The sequence below is a fragment of the Lactuca saligna genome, chromosome 6 (genome assembly GCF_052625555.1).
Source record: "Lactuca saligna cultivar CGN05327 chromosome 6, ASM5262555v1, whole genome shotgun sequence".
In the NCBI taxonomy this organism is placed as follows: domain Eukaryota; kingdom Viridiplantae; phylum Streptophyta; class Magnoliopsida; order Asterales; family Asteraceae; genus Lactuca; species Lactuca saligna.
Window position 1 is genome coordinate 182,077,479 of NC_136422.1, and position 18,479 is coordinate 182,095,957.

Consider the following 18,479-nt stretch of genomic DNA (forward strand, 5'->3'; position numbering starts at 1 on the left):
ACCAAACCTGAAATCTACGGTTTTGTGCAAACAACGGCGTTACGTTCATCGTAGCACATACCTACACTCAATATAGCTCAGACCTGCGCTTAGTGTAGGAGCAGAATCTCAAAATTCCTCATCTAACTGTAACAAAGGGCATCTCGAGAAATGGGTGTTACATAAGGGGCATAACACCCTTTATGTGGGGTTAAGGGGTAAAACCCCTTATAGTGGTCATTTGGAAAGTTTTAAAATATGACCGTTTGTTTTAAGTCAGTTTTGGGTAACTTAAGATATATATGAGTCGGTTTTAGGAAACCTAAGATCTATATGAGTCATGATCTAGGTATTGTGGTGGAAGGAGACTTAAATCTTGAGCTTGTAGATTTAAAGACAAACACACCAAGGTGATGACAACATAGAAGTTGATGTTGTACTCAGCTTCAACTGACCTTCTAGCTGACTGATGAGAAGGTGACAAACTAAAGAGAATAAGAGATTGTATGGTGTTAGGTTTACGAGAAATATATACCATAGAAGGAAGTTAATTCGTTGATCTGGGTTAAAGTGAAAGACTGTTGAGTTGTAGAGATTGATTGCTTATGACGGGTGTCAAATGTATCTCATGTCGGAAATTGTAAAGATGAAGAATTTAAATATCAAACCAAGGGTGATACTATGTTTTAGTGTCTCGCATTGTCTAGACATATTTTTATTTGTTTATACCTTGTAAATTTTTTGTTTTGAAATCAATAATAAATCTCTAGTTCTTTGTAAACTACATAAATCTTTTGGCGTCTTTATTTTTCTTTGTATTTTTTAATTTCTACTAGTTCAATTAGTGAAATACCTTCGTTTCGCATAATTTTTTATGTTATTCTTTTGCACAATTACATCATCTTTGCTGGAAAAAAAAATCTTTTTTTTTTTATTTTAGAACTTAAAAATATTTTTCATGTTATCTTATTATTTTGTGATAAATGTTGTAAGCATGGTAATTAATAAAATCTTGCCATTTTGATATTTTTTGTAATTAGCTCTTTTACAAGTGTAATTCCTAAACTGTTGCATGAACTTCACCATAAACGTTTCACTCACATCATTAGAAAAAAAAAAAATCGTATATAACATTTGACATGATTATTTGTAAATGTACCTTATTCAATGTGCAAGGGTTACAATAAGATCAAATCATCGATTCAACGAAAATTGGGGGAAAACATAGCTATATTTTCACTAGAGTATATCAACTTATCAAACACATTAGATTTGAAAAGTCAAAAGTATGAATCTTTTATATGAACAAAGGGTCTCAAGCCTTAACTGTTGGTTCATATCATAACAAGAAAAAACTAAAATGATAATTTTTTTATCAGTTAGGACCAAACGCCACTGTAACAAGTAACAACAAAAGAGTCATAGCAAAGATTCTTAGAGGATGTTCAAACTTAATTTTCTTGTATTGTTTGCAACATGCATGTCAAAGGGAAATGCCAAATGGGATATTTAATCAAAAGTTTTCACCATGTGTAATGTTTCACTTAATTTGGTTGCTTTTTCACTAAACTATATTAAGATTAAATTCAACACATTTGACTTTAATAGTCAAAACTACCATCGGTCTCAAAAAAAAAAACACTTATAAAGCTTCTTGGTTCATATAACAACAACAAACAAAAACTTAAAACATAAACACATAAATCAACAATGTCCCAAGAACAAGAACAACTATCGAGTAACTTTCCCAGATTTTTCAAGTTTTCTTGTTCCTCCAACCTTTAAACTTGCAGGTTTGCGGTTTCCATGATCACCTAAATCCTCATCCTCATCAACATAAATGATACCCGTATCATCACCATCATCCGTATTCGTTACATCTTCATCTTCATCATCATCATCATATTCTTCATCATCATCATCATTGTCATCCATGTCAGCACGAAGAGTGTGAAATTCAGGTGGGGGGATGCATTCCTCAGTGACAGCTTCATCTTGTTTCATGACAAGGTGGCGGATGATTCTCTCATCTTTATCAAGCAAACTCTTGAATTCATTGATCCATTTTGCTTCAATCTCAAAGTTCATCAAGATGTAATGCGCGTTTTTTGCTTTTTGGATTTTGTATGCGAGTCTTCGGAGTCCCCAGTCACTGAATCTATGAACTCGGCCCTTTTTCTCTGTTAGAAACTCTGCACAGAAAAAAAAAATGATACACATTTTGTTTGTTAAAAGTCAAAGCTACAGCAGAGTAATATATTTTGACTAATATTTGTTTGACAGATTTCATATATGGTAAGCTAAATAAAAAATTTTGAGTAGCAATGGATCACCTTGAATTTTAAGATTTACTTTCTCAACTTCTTCTTCAAAGTTCTCATGGATTAAATAGACCACTTCATAGTGTCGGTCTGCAAAGATAACATAAATGTCTAAAATACCCTTTTCTTGGTGAAGCCAAATTCAGTAGAATCAACTGCTTGTAATGATCAATTTGGTGACTTTAGCTTATAATTTTGCATGGAAACAACAAATGTTCAATTTTCAAGGAACAACGGGGTACAATAATGTTGAATAACAGTAATTAAGATTAAATGAAGGAAAGAGAAGAGAGCATACTTCGTTCATCATCCAAATCACTTTCTAGCATAAGATTTAGAGCTTCATAGAGTTCCTCTACAAGTAATGAAAAACATTACAATTAGTAATAAATTCACTCCATGTGCTTGCATTTGTTATACTTATACATCACAGGATTGTACATTTGTCTTGTAAGACTGACAAACTTTCCGGTGCTAACTTTTATGATGAGGATGAGAAGGGCATTCATGTCTTTTGTACAAACAAGAAATAAAAGTAAGTCCATGTCCAATGGACAAAAAATTCAAATTTTATCTCATCCACATCAACACAATATCAGTCTGTCAGTGGGAATAATTAGAAAGTAAAACCAATAATTAAAAAAAAAAAAAAAAAAAGGAACAAATTTTATCATATTGACTTACGTTCATCAGCATCTGCAAATTCTGGAAGAAGTTTACCATCTTCTTGAACTACTTTCTAAAAAACAAATAATCTACATGTTAATAGAAGAATTTTGAACCCAAATGAAAGAACTTTCATAATAATCAATTTTGCAACTTATTAAACTCCTCCAAATTTGATTATTTGTTGTTAATAATCTAAAACTTCTAGTCATAATCCTATTTACAGAGAATTCACAGCTTAATAGTTTATATTTTGCAATATGAAATTGTTGACCTTTCCCAATTTGTAAAGAATGAATAGTCACATTAATCTAGAAAGCATCGTAAATACAAACCCTAAGATGGTTAATGTAAATATTGATTTTTAACTGTTCTACTTTTGAATGTTCAAAATAATCATGTATATAGGTGAAACCATCATTCATATCCACTTTGAAAAGAATATATATATTTACAAAATTAAAAACACGCCAGTTCTACAGTCTACCAGCATACTCTCCAGAACAATTATTCCATCAGAAATTTAGCAACTCAACAAAAAAAAAGCATCTAGAAACACACATAGCCACAAAAAAAAACCTGGAATTTAAGAGAAATGAAGAACAAAGGGGTTTACCTGTTTAAGCAAAACTGATTCAGGGAAAATACCAGTGGTTTCATCTGGTTTCGCTACAAAGCTATGTCTATCTTGTTTCTTTTTATCGGAATTGTGATTTTTCTTGGCGGCCATAACTACTGATTTTCTGACGCTAAAAGGCAAATTTTGTGAAGAAAAGGGGAAAGATAAAGTGAATCCATTTCTTAAATGTTGGTTTAAGTTGTGTTTTTGCTCCAGAAAGCCACCAATTGAAGAATACGAAGATGAAGAAGATGATGATGATAGAACCAGTGACTCCATTGAGAAACCTTCCTTTTTTGGTCGAAACGATAACGAGGCGAACGTTAAATGGTTCGTTTTTTTAATCATTCAAGTATTATGGGCCGACTGGGTTTTTATTTATGGGCCAACTGGATTTTTAGTTGGTATGCTCCAAGAGTTCTAAATGAAAACATGTAATAATAAAATCTATATTTGAAATGTAATAATAATAATAATAATAATAATAACCAACAAAATATGCTACAAGTATTCCCAAATCATATATCAACTTAAAATTGACAAAAAAAAATCAAAATATGCTCTAAATTTGCACAGCTTAAAAATTCCCTTGGAACATTTATATAAAATATGCTACAAGTTTACAAACTATTGAGCCATTCATATAAGATTTCAAATATATAAAGCACTTATTAAGTTATTTTAAAACATCACAAGCTCAGAAGCAATGTTATGACACACCTCGAACTAAAGCATTCCAAAACACATGTTTCTCAAAAACACTGAAATCCAAATCAAACAACTCAAAAATGAAAACTCATGAAACATTACAACTCAGATGATGATTTTGCTTTTGACATTCTAAATCGATCACTAAAATACACACACATAGAGCTGGGAGAAAAAATCAATGATTCAGAAGTTATTGTATATTTGTCAAAACTAGTTGTTAGTTGAAATCCGAAAGCTTTAGTCTTTTTATGTAAAAAAAAAAAAACCACGTTTGGCAGAAATAGTTGTAAATTTTCAAAAGTATAAATTGACAAAACATAGAAGCTTTCTAAAGTTGTTTGAAGTAGCTTTTGGATTAGAAGTTTTTTTTCTTAAAATAAAATCTTTAAGCTTATACTCCAAAACGAAAATTTCTTTTAATTCGAGTTTTTTCTAAAAATTGATAGATAAAGTTTCTAAAAACTCTCAAAAGCTAGTTGCCGAGCATACCTATATTATATCTAATGTTTTAAGTCTCTATTTCACGATATATCGTACTTTTAGATATGACATATTGGGGTTTATTTTTACAAAGTTGTTTTTCTTACCTTAATATGATAAGAATCATGGTGAGGGAGAGGTAATGAGTAGGTTGTCACTTGGGTAGAGTGATTAAAAAAAAAAAAAAGGTGGAAGAAGTGGAGCCTACTCTACATATGAAACCGTCATCCCAACATGGAGAAAATGAGAGTAATGAAACGTCCAACAATTTATTTGTACATGAAGGGAAGCAGTAGCAAGCAAGCAGGTAAATATTGTATAGAAACACAAACAGTGAAATTGTATGAAAGCGATAAAGTAATGGAAGTATATTTGGAACCATAGCAAACATATAAAAAAAAACTAGTCGGTCATAATATCATAATAGTAAAAAGAAAGCTAGTATGAAGATTACTCCACAAACTCCTATATGTAATGTTTTAAAAACCAATTTGAATCGGGGAGTAGAATGGTTTAGGTATCATATGTTTTATGTCAATGTTTGACCGACGATTACTCCAAATACTAGGTTAGGTTGAACTTGAACCGAATTAAACGTCAATCTCTTGTGTTTATGTGTTGATGGTTTTACTGTTGAACCGGGTTGGCCTGTGGGTCAAACCGTTTTAAAACATATGAGGACATGTCCTCGGATTTCACTGATTTCATTCATTCTATATTAAAAGACCAAAATACCCTCACTATAAATAGATAATTAATTAATTATTATATATGGAATTATTCACCTTTCCAATTCCTTCCACAGACATTTGAATTCCAATTTCTGCCAAATACATTATAGAAGTGCAGCACTTATCGCTTTTATATTATAAGTTGAATGTGTTTGAAATCCAGGATGTTAATTAACTAAAGCAGCGTAACAGAAACTCAACTCATTGGACATTGACTTTTGGAATCTATTTTGCCAAGTATTACAATTGTAAACTGTTGAAAAAAAAAAAAACAAAAACTATTACCTATGACTCAGACTCGGAAGATCTTTTCCCATTTCATTAATAAAGGAGAGGAGTTACACGATCCATATACATGATTTATTATTATTACCATTTCTTACCTTTTTTCTTTCTTTTACTGCTATTATTACTGTTGTTACCAGGAGGAGCATTGGTTTTAGGGGTAGGGGTTGTATCTGAGCCATTGGCTGCAAAACTGTCAAACATCCCGGATTGAACTGCGTTTTGTAACCACTCCATGAACTCCTCTTCCGTCATGCTTTCCTCCATATTTGGCATTCCATTACGACTTGAGCTTGCTCCTCCTTTGGTGTTGTTGCTGTGCTTTGACATTACACTTGTGTTCACATGGAAGCTTGGTTTGTGGGTGTTTGCTGGACATCTCATTCCCTGCAATCCCACACATATTCTATTACTTTCATTTCCTTCTAACTATTTTTTCCTACTTTCACCACACTACCCAATTCTAGCTTTCTACTTTCAATTTTTTTTTTTTTTTTTAATTCAAAGCATAACAATTAACGTAAAAAATATTTATATGTAAATAAAATTTTGATTGGTACTATTGAATTCCATTCCATTTCTTGCCCAAACCAAACATGTTGAAGATTATGATTCCTTTGCAATTCGATAGATTCAATTCCTTCTGAAAACATTCTATAAAACTTAATTGAAGAAGAAAAATATATACCTGACAGATATACCATTCAGTGGCATCATATATCTTGCTGTCTGCACAAACATAAGCTCGAGGGGAATCTACCTGCATATTATTTTCCAGAAATATTATTAAAATAAGTAATTTTTCCTATATAAAAAAAAATAAAATAAAACACCTATGATGCCCACATACCTTCTGGAACATTCCAAAAAGGAGCGGCTGCGATGATTGTTCAACCCACCCATCCCCATCTTTGGCTGGATGAAAGTCTTTACAGTCCTTCAAAGTTACAAAAAGAAAAAGAAAATAAAATTAAGATTCAAGTAATTTAGCTTAGCTTCTTCAAGGCTTCCAGTTGTAACGTTTTTAAGGATATTTGATTATTGGGCTAAAGGGATCTACTTCCCCTTTTTTCTTTATTATAGCATCATACTTTCATTTTTTTCTTATTACACCATTGTACTTTGATACTTCCAATTTTTTTCACCACTGCTAATTTGAAACATAATGACATGGCACAAGATGACAGGTTTTTATGACATATCATTGTCCACAGGATGTATGTCCACCATGCCATGTGTCATGTCAGCAAAACAAATAATGTTACACATTGCTATAACTGGATGTTTTTTCAAAGTACAATGCTATAAGAAGAAAAACAAAAGCACGATGCTATGGTAAGGGAAAAAAATAGAAATTACATTGCTATTTCATGCATTTAGCCCTTAATGGTTTGTCCAAAGGGTTTAATTGTGGATGATTATAAAAACTAGATAATGTTAAAAATAAAAAATAAATAAGTGATACCTGGCAGGATCTGGCTCTAGATTTGGTCTTTTTGGTGTAAAACCACATATGAAAACTGTTGCACTTTTGGCATGCAATTCGCCTTGACTCTCCCAAAGGATCATCCACATGAACCTCTGTGCGCCCAAATGCAGATCCAAATAATCCATTTCGTTTGTTCTGAATCATAAAATTTTGTCACTCACAAAAACAAAAAATTTCCCTTTTTTTTTTTTTTATGAAAAACATTCCAATCCATGTTTACCTATTTCCCCATCAGCAATCATTACAAAATTCACGTGAAATTGATTGAGGTCCACAATAAGTTCTCTAAATTTTGTCTTATTAAAGGGTGTTTTAGGGTTGTGCTCTTAACTTCTGTAGATGTATGACTAAACCAAAGGCTACTCTTAAACTATGTGTACAATAAAACTTCCTCCTATTGGACTCCTGGAAGAAGAGCAAGTGACATTAACTTCTATTTGTTTTTTTTTTTTTTTTTCTATGGGGAGTGAACTACATAATAAAAACCTTCACTCTTTCAAACATTAGGGGCCTACATTCTACAATAGAGAAAAATATGACAATAACAAGCTGTATAATATGATGGTTGAATCTTGAGTGAAACAACCCATGCAAAAGTAAAACAGAAATAAATAATAATCAAACCTTGGGAGAAGCATTTTGAAATCTACGGAAATAATTCAGAAGATCTTCTCTTCTCAATTCATCATCATATGCTTTTCGTTTAGAAGTATCTAGCAAAACCTTGATATAAACAAAAAAAAAAAATTGCACCATAGTTAGGCATTCACATGCACCAAGATAAAAAGACAGAAGTAGGAGACAACAAAAGGGTACCTCATATCCATTTTGAAGTTTCTTAAAAGCTTCTGCAGCTTTTTCATTACCCATATTTTTATCAGGATGTACCAACATCGCCTGGAATCAAAATCAAATAAACAAAAGAAAAGTATAAACACATTATCTTGTATTCTTAATCATTCTTTTCTCTATAAAATACCCATCTTTGAAATGAAATTAAAAATTAAAAACCTTTTTTCTGTATTCTCGCTTGAGAAACAACGCATCTATTTCTTGAAATCTAGACAATCCAAAAGCTGAATAGTGATCAACAGAGTTTAACAATCGAACAACTTCATCTTCAGATGTTAAGTCATCAGACCCACTGGTTGAAGGAACCCCTGGGCTCCGGTCAGCTGGGGGGTGGGGGTGGGGGTGGGTCCCACTATCTGTAAATGAAGCACGTGTTTCTTCACCATTGAAAACACCGGGTCCATTTTGTTCAGGGACACTGTTGGATCTTCTTTGTTCATTCATGTTATTTCTCAAGAAGAATATAAGAGCATCACTTGAGAAAAATGATAAATTCAAAGCCACAATAATACCAAGCCACCCAACCAGTGTCCATGCACTATATACAGAATACACAGTCATTATTAGCAGTGCAAGACGCTCATGGCTAAACATGAATGCCATTCCTGCATATTAAAAAATAATTTCATCAATAACAAAACAAAAAATCAGCTATTCCACACAAAAAGAAGGTTATACTTAAACATGTCCAATGGGCATGTTTGGTTCACGGAATCTGAAGGAACTGGAATCTCGAATACCATTCCATGGCAAGTTTGGTTGCCAAACCAACGGAATTGAATCCTGGGAAATTCCTTCAAAACCCATGTCTGAGGGATCTCTACATTCCTAGAGGTGGGTGGATGGAATTCAATTACATTCTCTTTTTTTTTTTTGCTAAAAGACTTGTACTATTGAATTCCATTCAAATTCCCTTGGATTCCAACTCCTTTGACAGATTCCATTTCCTTCAGGGACATTATGCGAACCAGACACCAATTGAATAGTTAAAAGGACTCACCTCCAAAAAGGAGGACAGCTAAGGTTGTCCAAAAGCTTCCATACAACCACAAGAAAACAACCCCGGAAACAGCAAGCAACAGAAGACCAATTGTGAACCCTACAAAAAGTGCTACTAAAGCAACTATGGCCTGTAAAAAAAAACATGAAAGTCAATTATCAAATGAGCCAGAGTACATTGTTCTGAACAAACCAAATTAATAAATCATAGTTTGGTTGGATGGAATGGAATGAGTCATTACGATCACTTTTGAATGGCCTCTAGGAATGGAATGAACTTTTCTTATTTAAACTTTAACGACAACTCTCTAAAAAAATTTCAGAACCATTCCATTCCTTTGCCAATTCCATCATACCAAACAAAACCATAAAGAAGCTGAAAAAAGATAAAGTAAACTTACCCCAACAGTAATAAACTTAAGCATTCCAATCATTGCAACCACTGAAAAGATGCTGCACCAAATAACCGTGAAAAATGATGTTGTCCCCATGCGTATAACAGAGTCTATACCTCTAAGGACACAATCCAACCAAACCATTGAAAGAAGAAGCAATATGTTGAAGAAATGTGTAAGCCACTTCAACACAATTGGGTAAGCATACTTGATTTTCATTCTAACATACTCACGAGAGATTAATATTTTGGTTACTAAAATATCAAACAATGGCTTGTGTCTTTCAAACCATTCTGTTGATGCCTGTGACACAGACAACACAAATGTCTTCAAGTATTTGACACCCAATGTTTCCGGAAGCTCTACACTTTCACGTAAACCATCTTCATCTAATCCATTTAAAGACTGAGCAGAATTACTTTTTCGATTCTTTGATCCATTTATACCGTTAGCTGATGCCCATTTTTCTTCTTCTTCCACACAAGAGCTTCCAGTTGTTGCCATGTCAGCACTGCAATCTTCAGTAACATCACGAGGCTCTAACTGTTCTACAGAAGATGCTCCAGCTGTACCTTGAGTCTCTACTTTAATATGTCTACCAGATTTGTTTGTTTTTTTCTTGTGAAGGGAATCTGTCACAGATATGTTTGGTGGGGTATCGTTTGAAAGTTCTTCCCTTTTTGCATCTTTCAAGTTGCTTGCATTTCCCTTTCCCTTTTTATTTGGCATTGCAGTTCCTGATTGGAGACCTCCTTTTTTGTGGTTTGATGTGCTTCCATCCAACCCATTCTTCTGTTGGTTTCCTTTTCGAGCCATTGATTATGTAATGATAAGCATAAGCCAGTTTCTAAACAAGATAAAGCAAATCAAGTTCTATTGCTTTCTGTCATCAGTCTTTGAAAATTGATTTCAGATTACAAAATAGACCTGCAAATATAAACTGTAGCAAATCAGGAATAGGATTCACCAACCTATACAATGATCTACTTTCTTCCAAAATCCAAAGTATAGACAGTGAAATACATCTCCAAATAGACATTTAGCATAAACATCCAAAACTATCCACTTAATCCGCACTCCCTCTGTTCAAGCATAATAAGTAACAGGCATTGATAGTTTAAGCTCAAATCTAGCAAGCTGTTTACAAACTTAATGCAGCATCGATTTATATGTAGTTGAAATTATATTATCAATCTAACTTGAAGTCCTTTTGAGATTTCAAATCAATGTTAAAGTTCAATAGTGGCCCTGTATCCTCGAAGTCTAAATATACTAGGACTATCTCTTTCTTACAAGAAATGAAATTTAAATTCAAACTACCACAGACGTCGATCACCAATAACAATGGAAATGAAATCTACAATTGAACACAGGTAAACAAAAAAAATAATAAATAAATAACTTAAATTAAGCGTAAATCACGATTGTATACAGATACGAGATGGAAAAACATAAATTAATACAACCGGTGTCACTTTAAAAACCCTAAAATTAGGCGTGAATCCCGTTTTTAAACAAGAACAAGGCATGCGTGTAGTGAAGACAAGATTGGAATTGATAATATGATATAGATAGGAATATGGATATAGATAGAGGTAGAGATAGAGATAGAGAGTTCTTACAAAGCAGTGAGAGAAGACCGATGGTGATGAGGAAAATTGGATCGAAACAAACGCTACTTGGTTGGAATAAAATTGTAGAGTTAAAATTACAGAAATTTGGGGTTTGGGAGAGGTGGGGGTGGGGTGGGGAGGGGGTAGGGTTGGGGTGAGCGGACTTTGTCTCTCTTTGGACACATCACAGGGATCCGACGTGGTCCAGTCCAACAAGTGCGAATGCCAATACCAAGTAGCAACTACCAACCACATCATTTTTTAGATCTCCAAAATGTTGGATTAGATTCATAAAAATTTAAGTCAATGATAACTAACTAAAAAAATACAAATAACTTAATAATATTTCATTGGTTTTCTACAAACTTAAAACATTTATAATACGAATTTATTAGATAATATTTTTGGGTAAATAAGTTTGTTAAATTTTTTTACGCTATATTTTTTTAGAAAAATTACTTAATAGGGTAATATGATTTTTATACGTTTACTTTTTATTGTTTTTCTTATAAAATAAGCCCTTAAACTTATTGTTTTATACATATTTAGTCATTATGACTTACTCCATGTTAAGTTTTCATTTTGTACATATTTATTCATTTTTTTTTTTTTTGCAAAATAAATTTTTGTTGTTTTTTTTTGTATACATTTAGTCATTATGATAAATTCTTCGGGTGTTGCTCACATAACATTCTATGTGAGACAATCATTAATAAGGTGTTCTTATATGTGACTTATATTGAAGTAGAATCATGTATTTCTTGTCTTCGTTTTGGTAATAGCATTAGAGCGGGCAAAAATTGGCCAAAAACGTTAAATCGAACCAAACCCAACCCAAAACTAGTAGGTTTAGTTGAGATTTTCAACCCATTTAAGTTAAACTAGTAGGTTTAGCATCGACAATAGTAGTCATTCTCCATAATCACTTCAAAATTAAATAAATTTAATTTTATTTGAATAATTTATATGTATTTGTGAATTAGGATTGTACTTTTTCATACTTTCAAACTTTATTTACGTTTGGAAGTAATTTAAGTGGTGTAATATTTAGTTAATTTATTTGATTTTAAATGGATTAACCAAAGTTTAACAAATTTGTATAATAGGTTGGGTTGTGAGTTAAATAAACAGGTCAACCCAGTGACAACTCATTTATCTTAAAATATCAATTTGTAACAACCTAAATTTTTCAACAAAATTTTTCATTTTTAATTCAGCAAAAATCTTAAGTACCATAAAAACAAAAAAATAAAATAAAATAATAATAATAATAATAATAATAATAATAATAATAATAATAATAATAATCTTAGTTGTATCAATACAGTCATCCCAAAATCAGAGTATCAAAATGTGAAAATCATTAAAAAATTTGCAAGTCGGAGTGTACAGTCATGCATTCGCATTCCCGTAATTATCTCTGAGGTACCTGAAACACATTTAATTCATAATTGTAAGCATAAATCTTCTTGAATCCCTCCTAAAATATCAATACAACACAACATAATAAATAACTATGAGTCATCAACAATCCAGTGGATTTTCAGCAGTCCCAGTGGGCTAACAGCACATGTTGTGGATTAACAGCACGTTTCAGGGGTTACAACAACCCTCGGGATTCACAGGAAATCCCAAAGTTATCAACAATTCAACTCAGATAAACACAAGAATCAGCAATAAAGACCCAACTTATCACAAACATACTACCACATAGGTAAAAGTGGTGAGAGCGTTAATGTGTTTGCAACACTGGAACACTGGTTATTGCGTTTGAAAAACTAAAAATTTGTATTAAGCAGCTATGAACAAAGCAAACATTAAAACCTTAGAGTACATGTTCACATGTTTCCGAAAATATAAAGAATGTCCAAAACATACGCAAAAGATACGATAGTTTTAAGAAAACATACAGTAAAACACTAGTTTTCTTTAATCGTGGAAAACCGGATCGATCCGTTGAGGCACTTGCACACCTCCGATGGAAATTCTGAGAGCCTTTTTAGACTCATGTTATGGCCTAATATTTAATTTCATACTCCAAATATTTTTAGCTAAAATATTTGCAAAAGTCGAAAAATCGAGCGTTACAGATCATTTAAACGCGAAACTTTAAACACGAGTTCACGGAGTTCCGTAACTCGAAAAATTAATCCATTCAGGGTTTTGAAATCCTTGAATTAAGCTCTATCTAACGGCACTTTCGGGAAAAAAAAAATCTCGACATCGAGATCCCGATACACCAAAATATAGTGATTTTGAGCAATAAAGGGAATGTAAACCTAATGTGGGGCCTACATGGAACTGCAAGCTTAAAAAAAATCTGATTTTGTCTCATGTGTAAGCCTCCCCACATGACCATATTTCCCCTTACCCTTTCCATATTGAGTGTACACATCACCATAAGGTACCAAGTATGGTAAGGATGTATAACCATTTCCAATCTTGTGTGGGTGTTCTTGACTATAAAAGGGAGCTCATAACATCTCAATTGAAACGCCAAAGATCTCAGTTTTTCTCTCAATCTCTCCCTTCGTATCTCTCTCTACCTCTCTTGGAATGAAGCACTAATTTGTGTAAAACAAACTAGTTTTAATCCTGACAAACTCAAATAAAAACAAACACACGCAGGCAGTATACCTATCGATAGCAGTTTAGTTCAAGCAAGCAAGGTATCGAACACAAGGAACGGTAATAATTAAACCCTAAAATCACGATCCAACTCGCCGAGTCACCCGCCGGCTCGCCGAGTTCCCTTGGTACTCGTAGTCGTTATAAAGTGAGACAACTCGTCGAGTTCTACCTTATTCAGAATCAGGACCAATCGACTCAACTCGTCGAGTTCCCCTATCGACTCGATGAGTTTCTCAGTCTGTTTGGGACATCTTAATGGATTAAGCCCATACTCTTCAGATCTAGGCCTCATACTTCTCATATACATTGAAAATGTCCTTTTAAGGATAAAGTTTCCAACTTTACCCGTTAATATCTTCACTTAACGGGTTTAATTCAAACCCCAGTTCTTTAGGAACTAGATCTTTATTCTAAAGCCATCAATACTCTAAACTACCAGTACTCTAAACTAAGGCTTATAAACTGAGATCTGTACCCTTAACACTACATAAATACGTAAAGCTTCCACCTTTTCTCTCCATGCATGGGCTTTTGGAGCTTAAAAAACAAAAATGACATCCTATAGCTTGCACATGGGCGAAGCTAATAAGGGGACTGTCAGATGCTTGCCCCCCCCCCCCCCCCCCCCCTTAATCTCTCAAGTAAAACTTTAATTCTAACATACTACATAGATAAATATAAAGCCCATGAATAATTAGAAGCCCATGTCATCTATTGCTAATTTTGTACTTTAGTAGTGCTCAACCCCTTTTATTCTTTCTTAAAATCAATTACTTTATAAGAAAATAAAAGGTTTAACAATTATGACTAAAATTAAGTCTTACATATATTAACTAAAATCTCATTGCTTCCACACACATTTACTTTAATTGTCGGATTGCTTTTGGTTTATTTATTTTAATTAAAGTTCACAAATTGCTATTAATTGTAGATCGCTATAGCTAGTAGTTTTTTTAATTTATCTTCCACACATAATGTTATATATGATTTCTATTTTGTGAAACAAAGACAAAACAATTCAGATAACTAATGGTTGAAAATTGATGATTATAATCATTTGAAAACATTTTTTAACGAAAATTGATTAAAAATTTTGAAGATTGATTATTGTAAAGATCGATGTACACCATATTTAAACGATTTTTTTTCTTTATCAATTTTACGGACCCAATTACGTTATTTGGATATAAAAATATTTTAATCTTTTATTACGATGTAAGCCTTCCTTATCCTGAAATCCTAACTCTGCTCTTGAGCTTGCATGGGGCTTTCATGGCAGAGTTAGGATTTCAGGATAAGGAAGGCTTGTAATCTTTGGAATCATGGAGGGCTTTCATGGCATAAAGGTGCAAACCTTGTAATCTTACGTACAACCTTGTAATCTTTCAAACACTTTCCATAGTTTACATTTGGAACCTTTCACATTAACCACAATTTTAAAATTTTGGGAGGCATACCGAAATAAAAGAAGTTGTTGAAATGTGTAAATATACTATAAACATACAATCATATACACTAAAACTACTAAATTACATTGGAAATTAAAAAAACTAAACACTAACACTCCTACATTATAAATTAGACGCACAATAAATATACAATAAACATTTCACTAAAAAAAATCTAAGGTACAAGATGCTGAGCACCATGCGAATGTACAACCACATAATGCACGCCTACTGCATCGGAAACTTGTACATTCTTATCATATATTGTGAATGTACAAGGTTCTCATGAAGCACCATGCGAATGTACAACCACATAATACACGCCTACTACATTAGAAACTTGTATATTCTCATTTGATCACAAAACATATATTGTACATATACATTACAATCGCAAATCTGCAGAACAATGAAATGTTCTAAAAATTCTAAGGCTAACAATCAAATAGTTGAAAATAGCCATACATTTAACAATTTATCTACCAAATATCATATTCTTCTGTTTTCAGCAAAAAAAAAAGTATATAGAAACAGAATATAAATTATATAAAACCTTGTAAATGATGATTATAACACTAAAGAAGTAGAGATCTTACCATGTTTTCGGGAGAATAAACTGAATCGTACATGGTTCTTCAATAAGAGGTTTTGAGAAAGTTTTCCCAACTTAAAAGATAAAAAAATGAGGGCTTTCCAAAAAAAAAAACAATGGTATTTATATGGGCTAATTTCATAAAAAACCTTAATTTTTCACGAAATATTCGGTTTTACCCTTTTTCATATTTTAGGTTCGTTAAAACCGCAAATTTACATATATTTTTGCATTCTTACTCTCTTAACAGGTTACTAGGTTAGTAGAGGGTTAATTACACACGTGGCATGCCACATGGCTCTGATTGGGCTGATATACCGACACATAGACGCTAAGGTGATATTTCTTTTATTTTAAAAATGTAGAAATAAAGTGGTAAGGGGAGCCGCAGCAACAAGGTTCGAACTCAAAACATATAAGCAACTTACAAGCAAAACGCAACCACCCTTCTGCTATGCTAGAAACGTTTTTTTTGTCGCTAATGCTGGAATATGATTTATAATGTAACCTAAAATGCTGAATGATTTTAATTATTATTATTATTATTATTACTTAGATTATTATTATTATTATTCATTTATTTATTTTTATTATATATATTTTAAATATATAAATATAGTTTTAAAGCTAAAAAATATGTTTTTAAAGTTATAAATAAGGTATTTTATGTTTAAAAACTGTGTTTATGCATTTAATAACGTATTTATATATAAAAAATATATTTATTTATACTTAATAGATATAAATATGTATTTATTTTGTATAAAAGTTACATATAAATATGAAAATATATATACATATATTACTATGGTTTCTTTTGTATACATATAAATATATATATAAATATGCTTTTAAATTGTATAAATACATATAAATATGTTTTTTATACATATAACATTTGTATTTGAAAAAACTCATATTCACATAATAAAATACACATATAAAACGTACTTAGACATAATGTTTTTTTATACATTTTTATATATAAAATCAACTAACTATAAAATAAGTGTTATATATAACGTCAACTAACTATAAAATACATTTTTAGTGTATTATATATGTATTTAATCATTTGGTTATGTATTTTTTTTGAAATAAAAATGTATATGTATAAAAAAGTACTTATATTTATTAAAAAAACATATAAAAACATATTTGTATACAATTTATACATATTAAAAACGTATTTATACAATTTAGAAACATTTATATATTTATATATATTAAAAACGTATTTATTCATATTCATATGTATCTATGCGTTTTGAAAATGTATAAATATATATAAAAATATATTTTATAAATTTAAATATGTATTTATAATTATATGCATACTTTCATTAATAATAATAATAATAATAATAATAATAATAATAACTAGAAAGGTGACCCCCGCAAATGTATCGCTTTTGTGTGGAAGTATAATACATTGTTCTAATTGGTAGCTACAGTAAAGTATGTTGCTATTGTCTACGTTTCGCCCATTTATAAATACACAAATATGTTGTAGTATGCTATAATATAATGACCCCTTTGTGTTGCAAAGTAAATAGTAAGTGCGGCAGCAACACCCTGTTAAAAAAAGAGTAAAGTATTACCTCTCGAATATTAAATAAAGCAATGGCTAAGGCTAGGTCATGGCCAATACGAAGACCCTATAAAACAAACATAAGCAGTATAAAAACATGTGCAATGTTTCAATACAATTTTCTAAAAATCAGTTGACTATTAGTAATCGTATACCTACAAATCAACAATACACACAATTTCAGTAATGGATCAAGTAGTTCTTACCAATCACATCAGCTTCACAAAGAAGGGCAACATTCGGAATATCAAGACCTTGGATCATAGCATATGTGCTCTCAATACATGCCTGTTATTAACTGAAAAAATTTAAGTGCATAAAATATTATTTTTTTGCATTCAATTTAAATTCATTTGTACACCAACCCCATGTAAACCCTACATGAAAAAAGCCACATATTATGTAAATACAATGCATTATTCAAGTCTATATTTTATAATAGATTATGAAAATTAAGAAAATTGAAGGAATGATATGTTGCTTTTCTGTTGCTAAAGTTGTTTCAGATACGTGAGGATTGCATCCTCCAGAGTTCTACTAAAAATCTTTGTAGGTAAGTGCCCAACCACCTCGATTCTCGCTTTGTATATTATAAAAGTATTTAAAAGCTAGATCCATAAAACAAACCAACATTTAAAATCCAGAGGGTAATAAGGTAATTATACCTGCCAATAAAAAACTTTAAAAACATCCATGATTATTTTCAGTTCTACCCAATTAATGGAAAGATTAAGATGAAAAGAACACAACTGAACCCAATATCATCAACATATCGAAAAAAGACTTTAAATTAATAATTAAGATTTAAGCAATAATATAATATCAAAAACAAAAAAAATCAAAAAAGATATATAAAAGGAAATGGGACAATTAACCGGTGAATACTTACATGTATTGCTTTGAACTTGCATTTGTTTCTATTACTTAAAAAAACAAATGACAAAAAAAATAAGTGCATATTGCTTAATAAATGGGATGCATGCATTTAATTTCTTTTTTTAGTCATTTTACCTTAGAGGCTTAGACATAGTCTAAGGGTATTTTTGAAAACTTATCTTTTTTATGTAGTACTTGAAT

At 31.5% G+C, this 18,479-nt stretch overlaps 2 protein-coding genes across 3 annotated transcripts; both read right to left on the bottom strand.

Annotated features, from left to right (window-relative positions):
* Positions 1–1,605: 1,605 nt before the first annotated feature.
* On the bottom strand, positions 1,606–3,906 carry LOC145002168 (Translation elongation factor EF1B/ribosomal protein S6 family protein). Its single transcript, XM_078961467.1, has 5 exons — positions 3,583–3,906; positions 2,985–3,039; positions 2,599–2,655; positions 2,313–2,390; positions 1,606–2,171 (listed from the first exon to the last, which is right to left on the bottom strand). Exons 1-5 carry the CDS (start codon positions 3,862–3,864, stop codon positions 1,711–1,713), a joined length of 933 nt encoding a protein of 310 aa, XP_078817593.1. The 5' UTR covers positions 3,865–3,906; the 3' UTR covers positions 1,606–1,710.
* Positions 3,907–5,693: 1,787 nt separating this feature from the next.
* On the bottom strand, positions 5,694–11,280 carry LOC145000621 (Chaperone DnaJ-domain superfamily protein). Of its 2 annotated transcripts, none has more exons than XM_078959879.1 (10): positions 11,150–11,280; positions 9,534–10,454; positions 9,134–9,263; positions 8,293–8,738; positions 8,098–8,178; positions 7,906–8,004; positions 7,258–7,416; positions 6,643–6,729; positions 6,481–6,552; positions 5,694–6,179 (listed from the first exon to the last, which is right to left on the bottom strand). In XM_078959879.1, exons 2-10 carry the CDS (start codon positions 10,341–10,343, stop codon positions 5,877–5,879), a joined length of 2,187 nt encoding a protein of 728 aa, XP_078816005.1. In that variant the 5' UTR covers positions 10,344–10,454; positions 11,150–11,280; the 3' UTR covers positions 5,694–5,876. The 2 variants fall into 2 exon arrangements, with proteins under 2 accessions (XP_078816005.1, XP_078816006.1); XM_078959880.1 differs by having other exon boundaries at positions 9,534–10,467; positions 11,150–11,257.
* Positions 11,281–18,479: the final 7,199 nt, after the last annotated feature.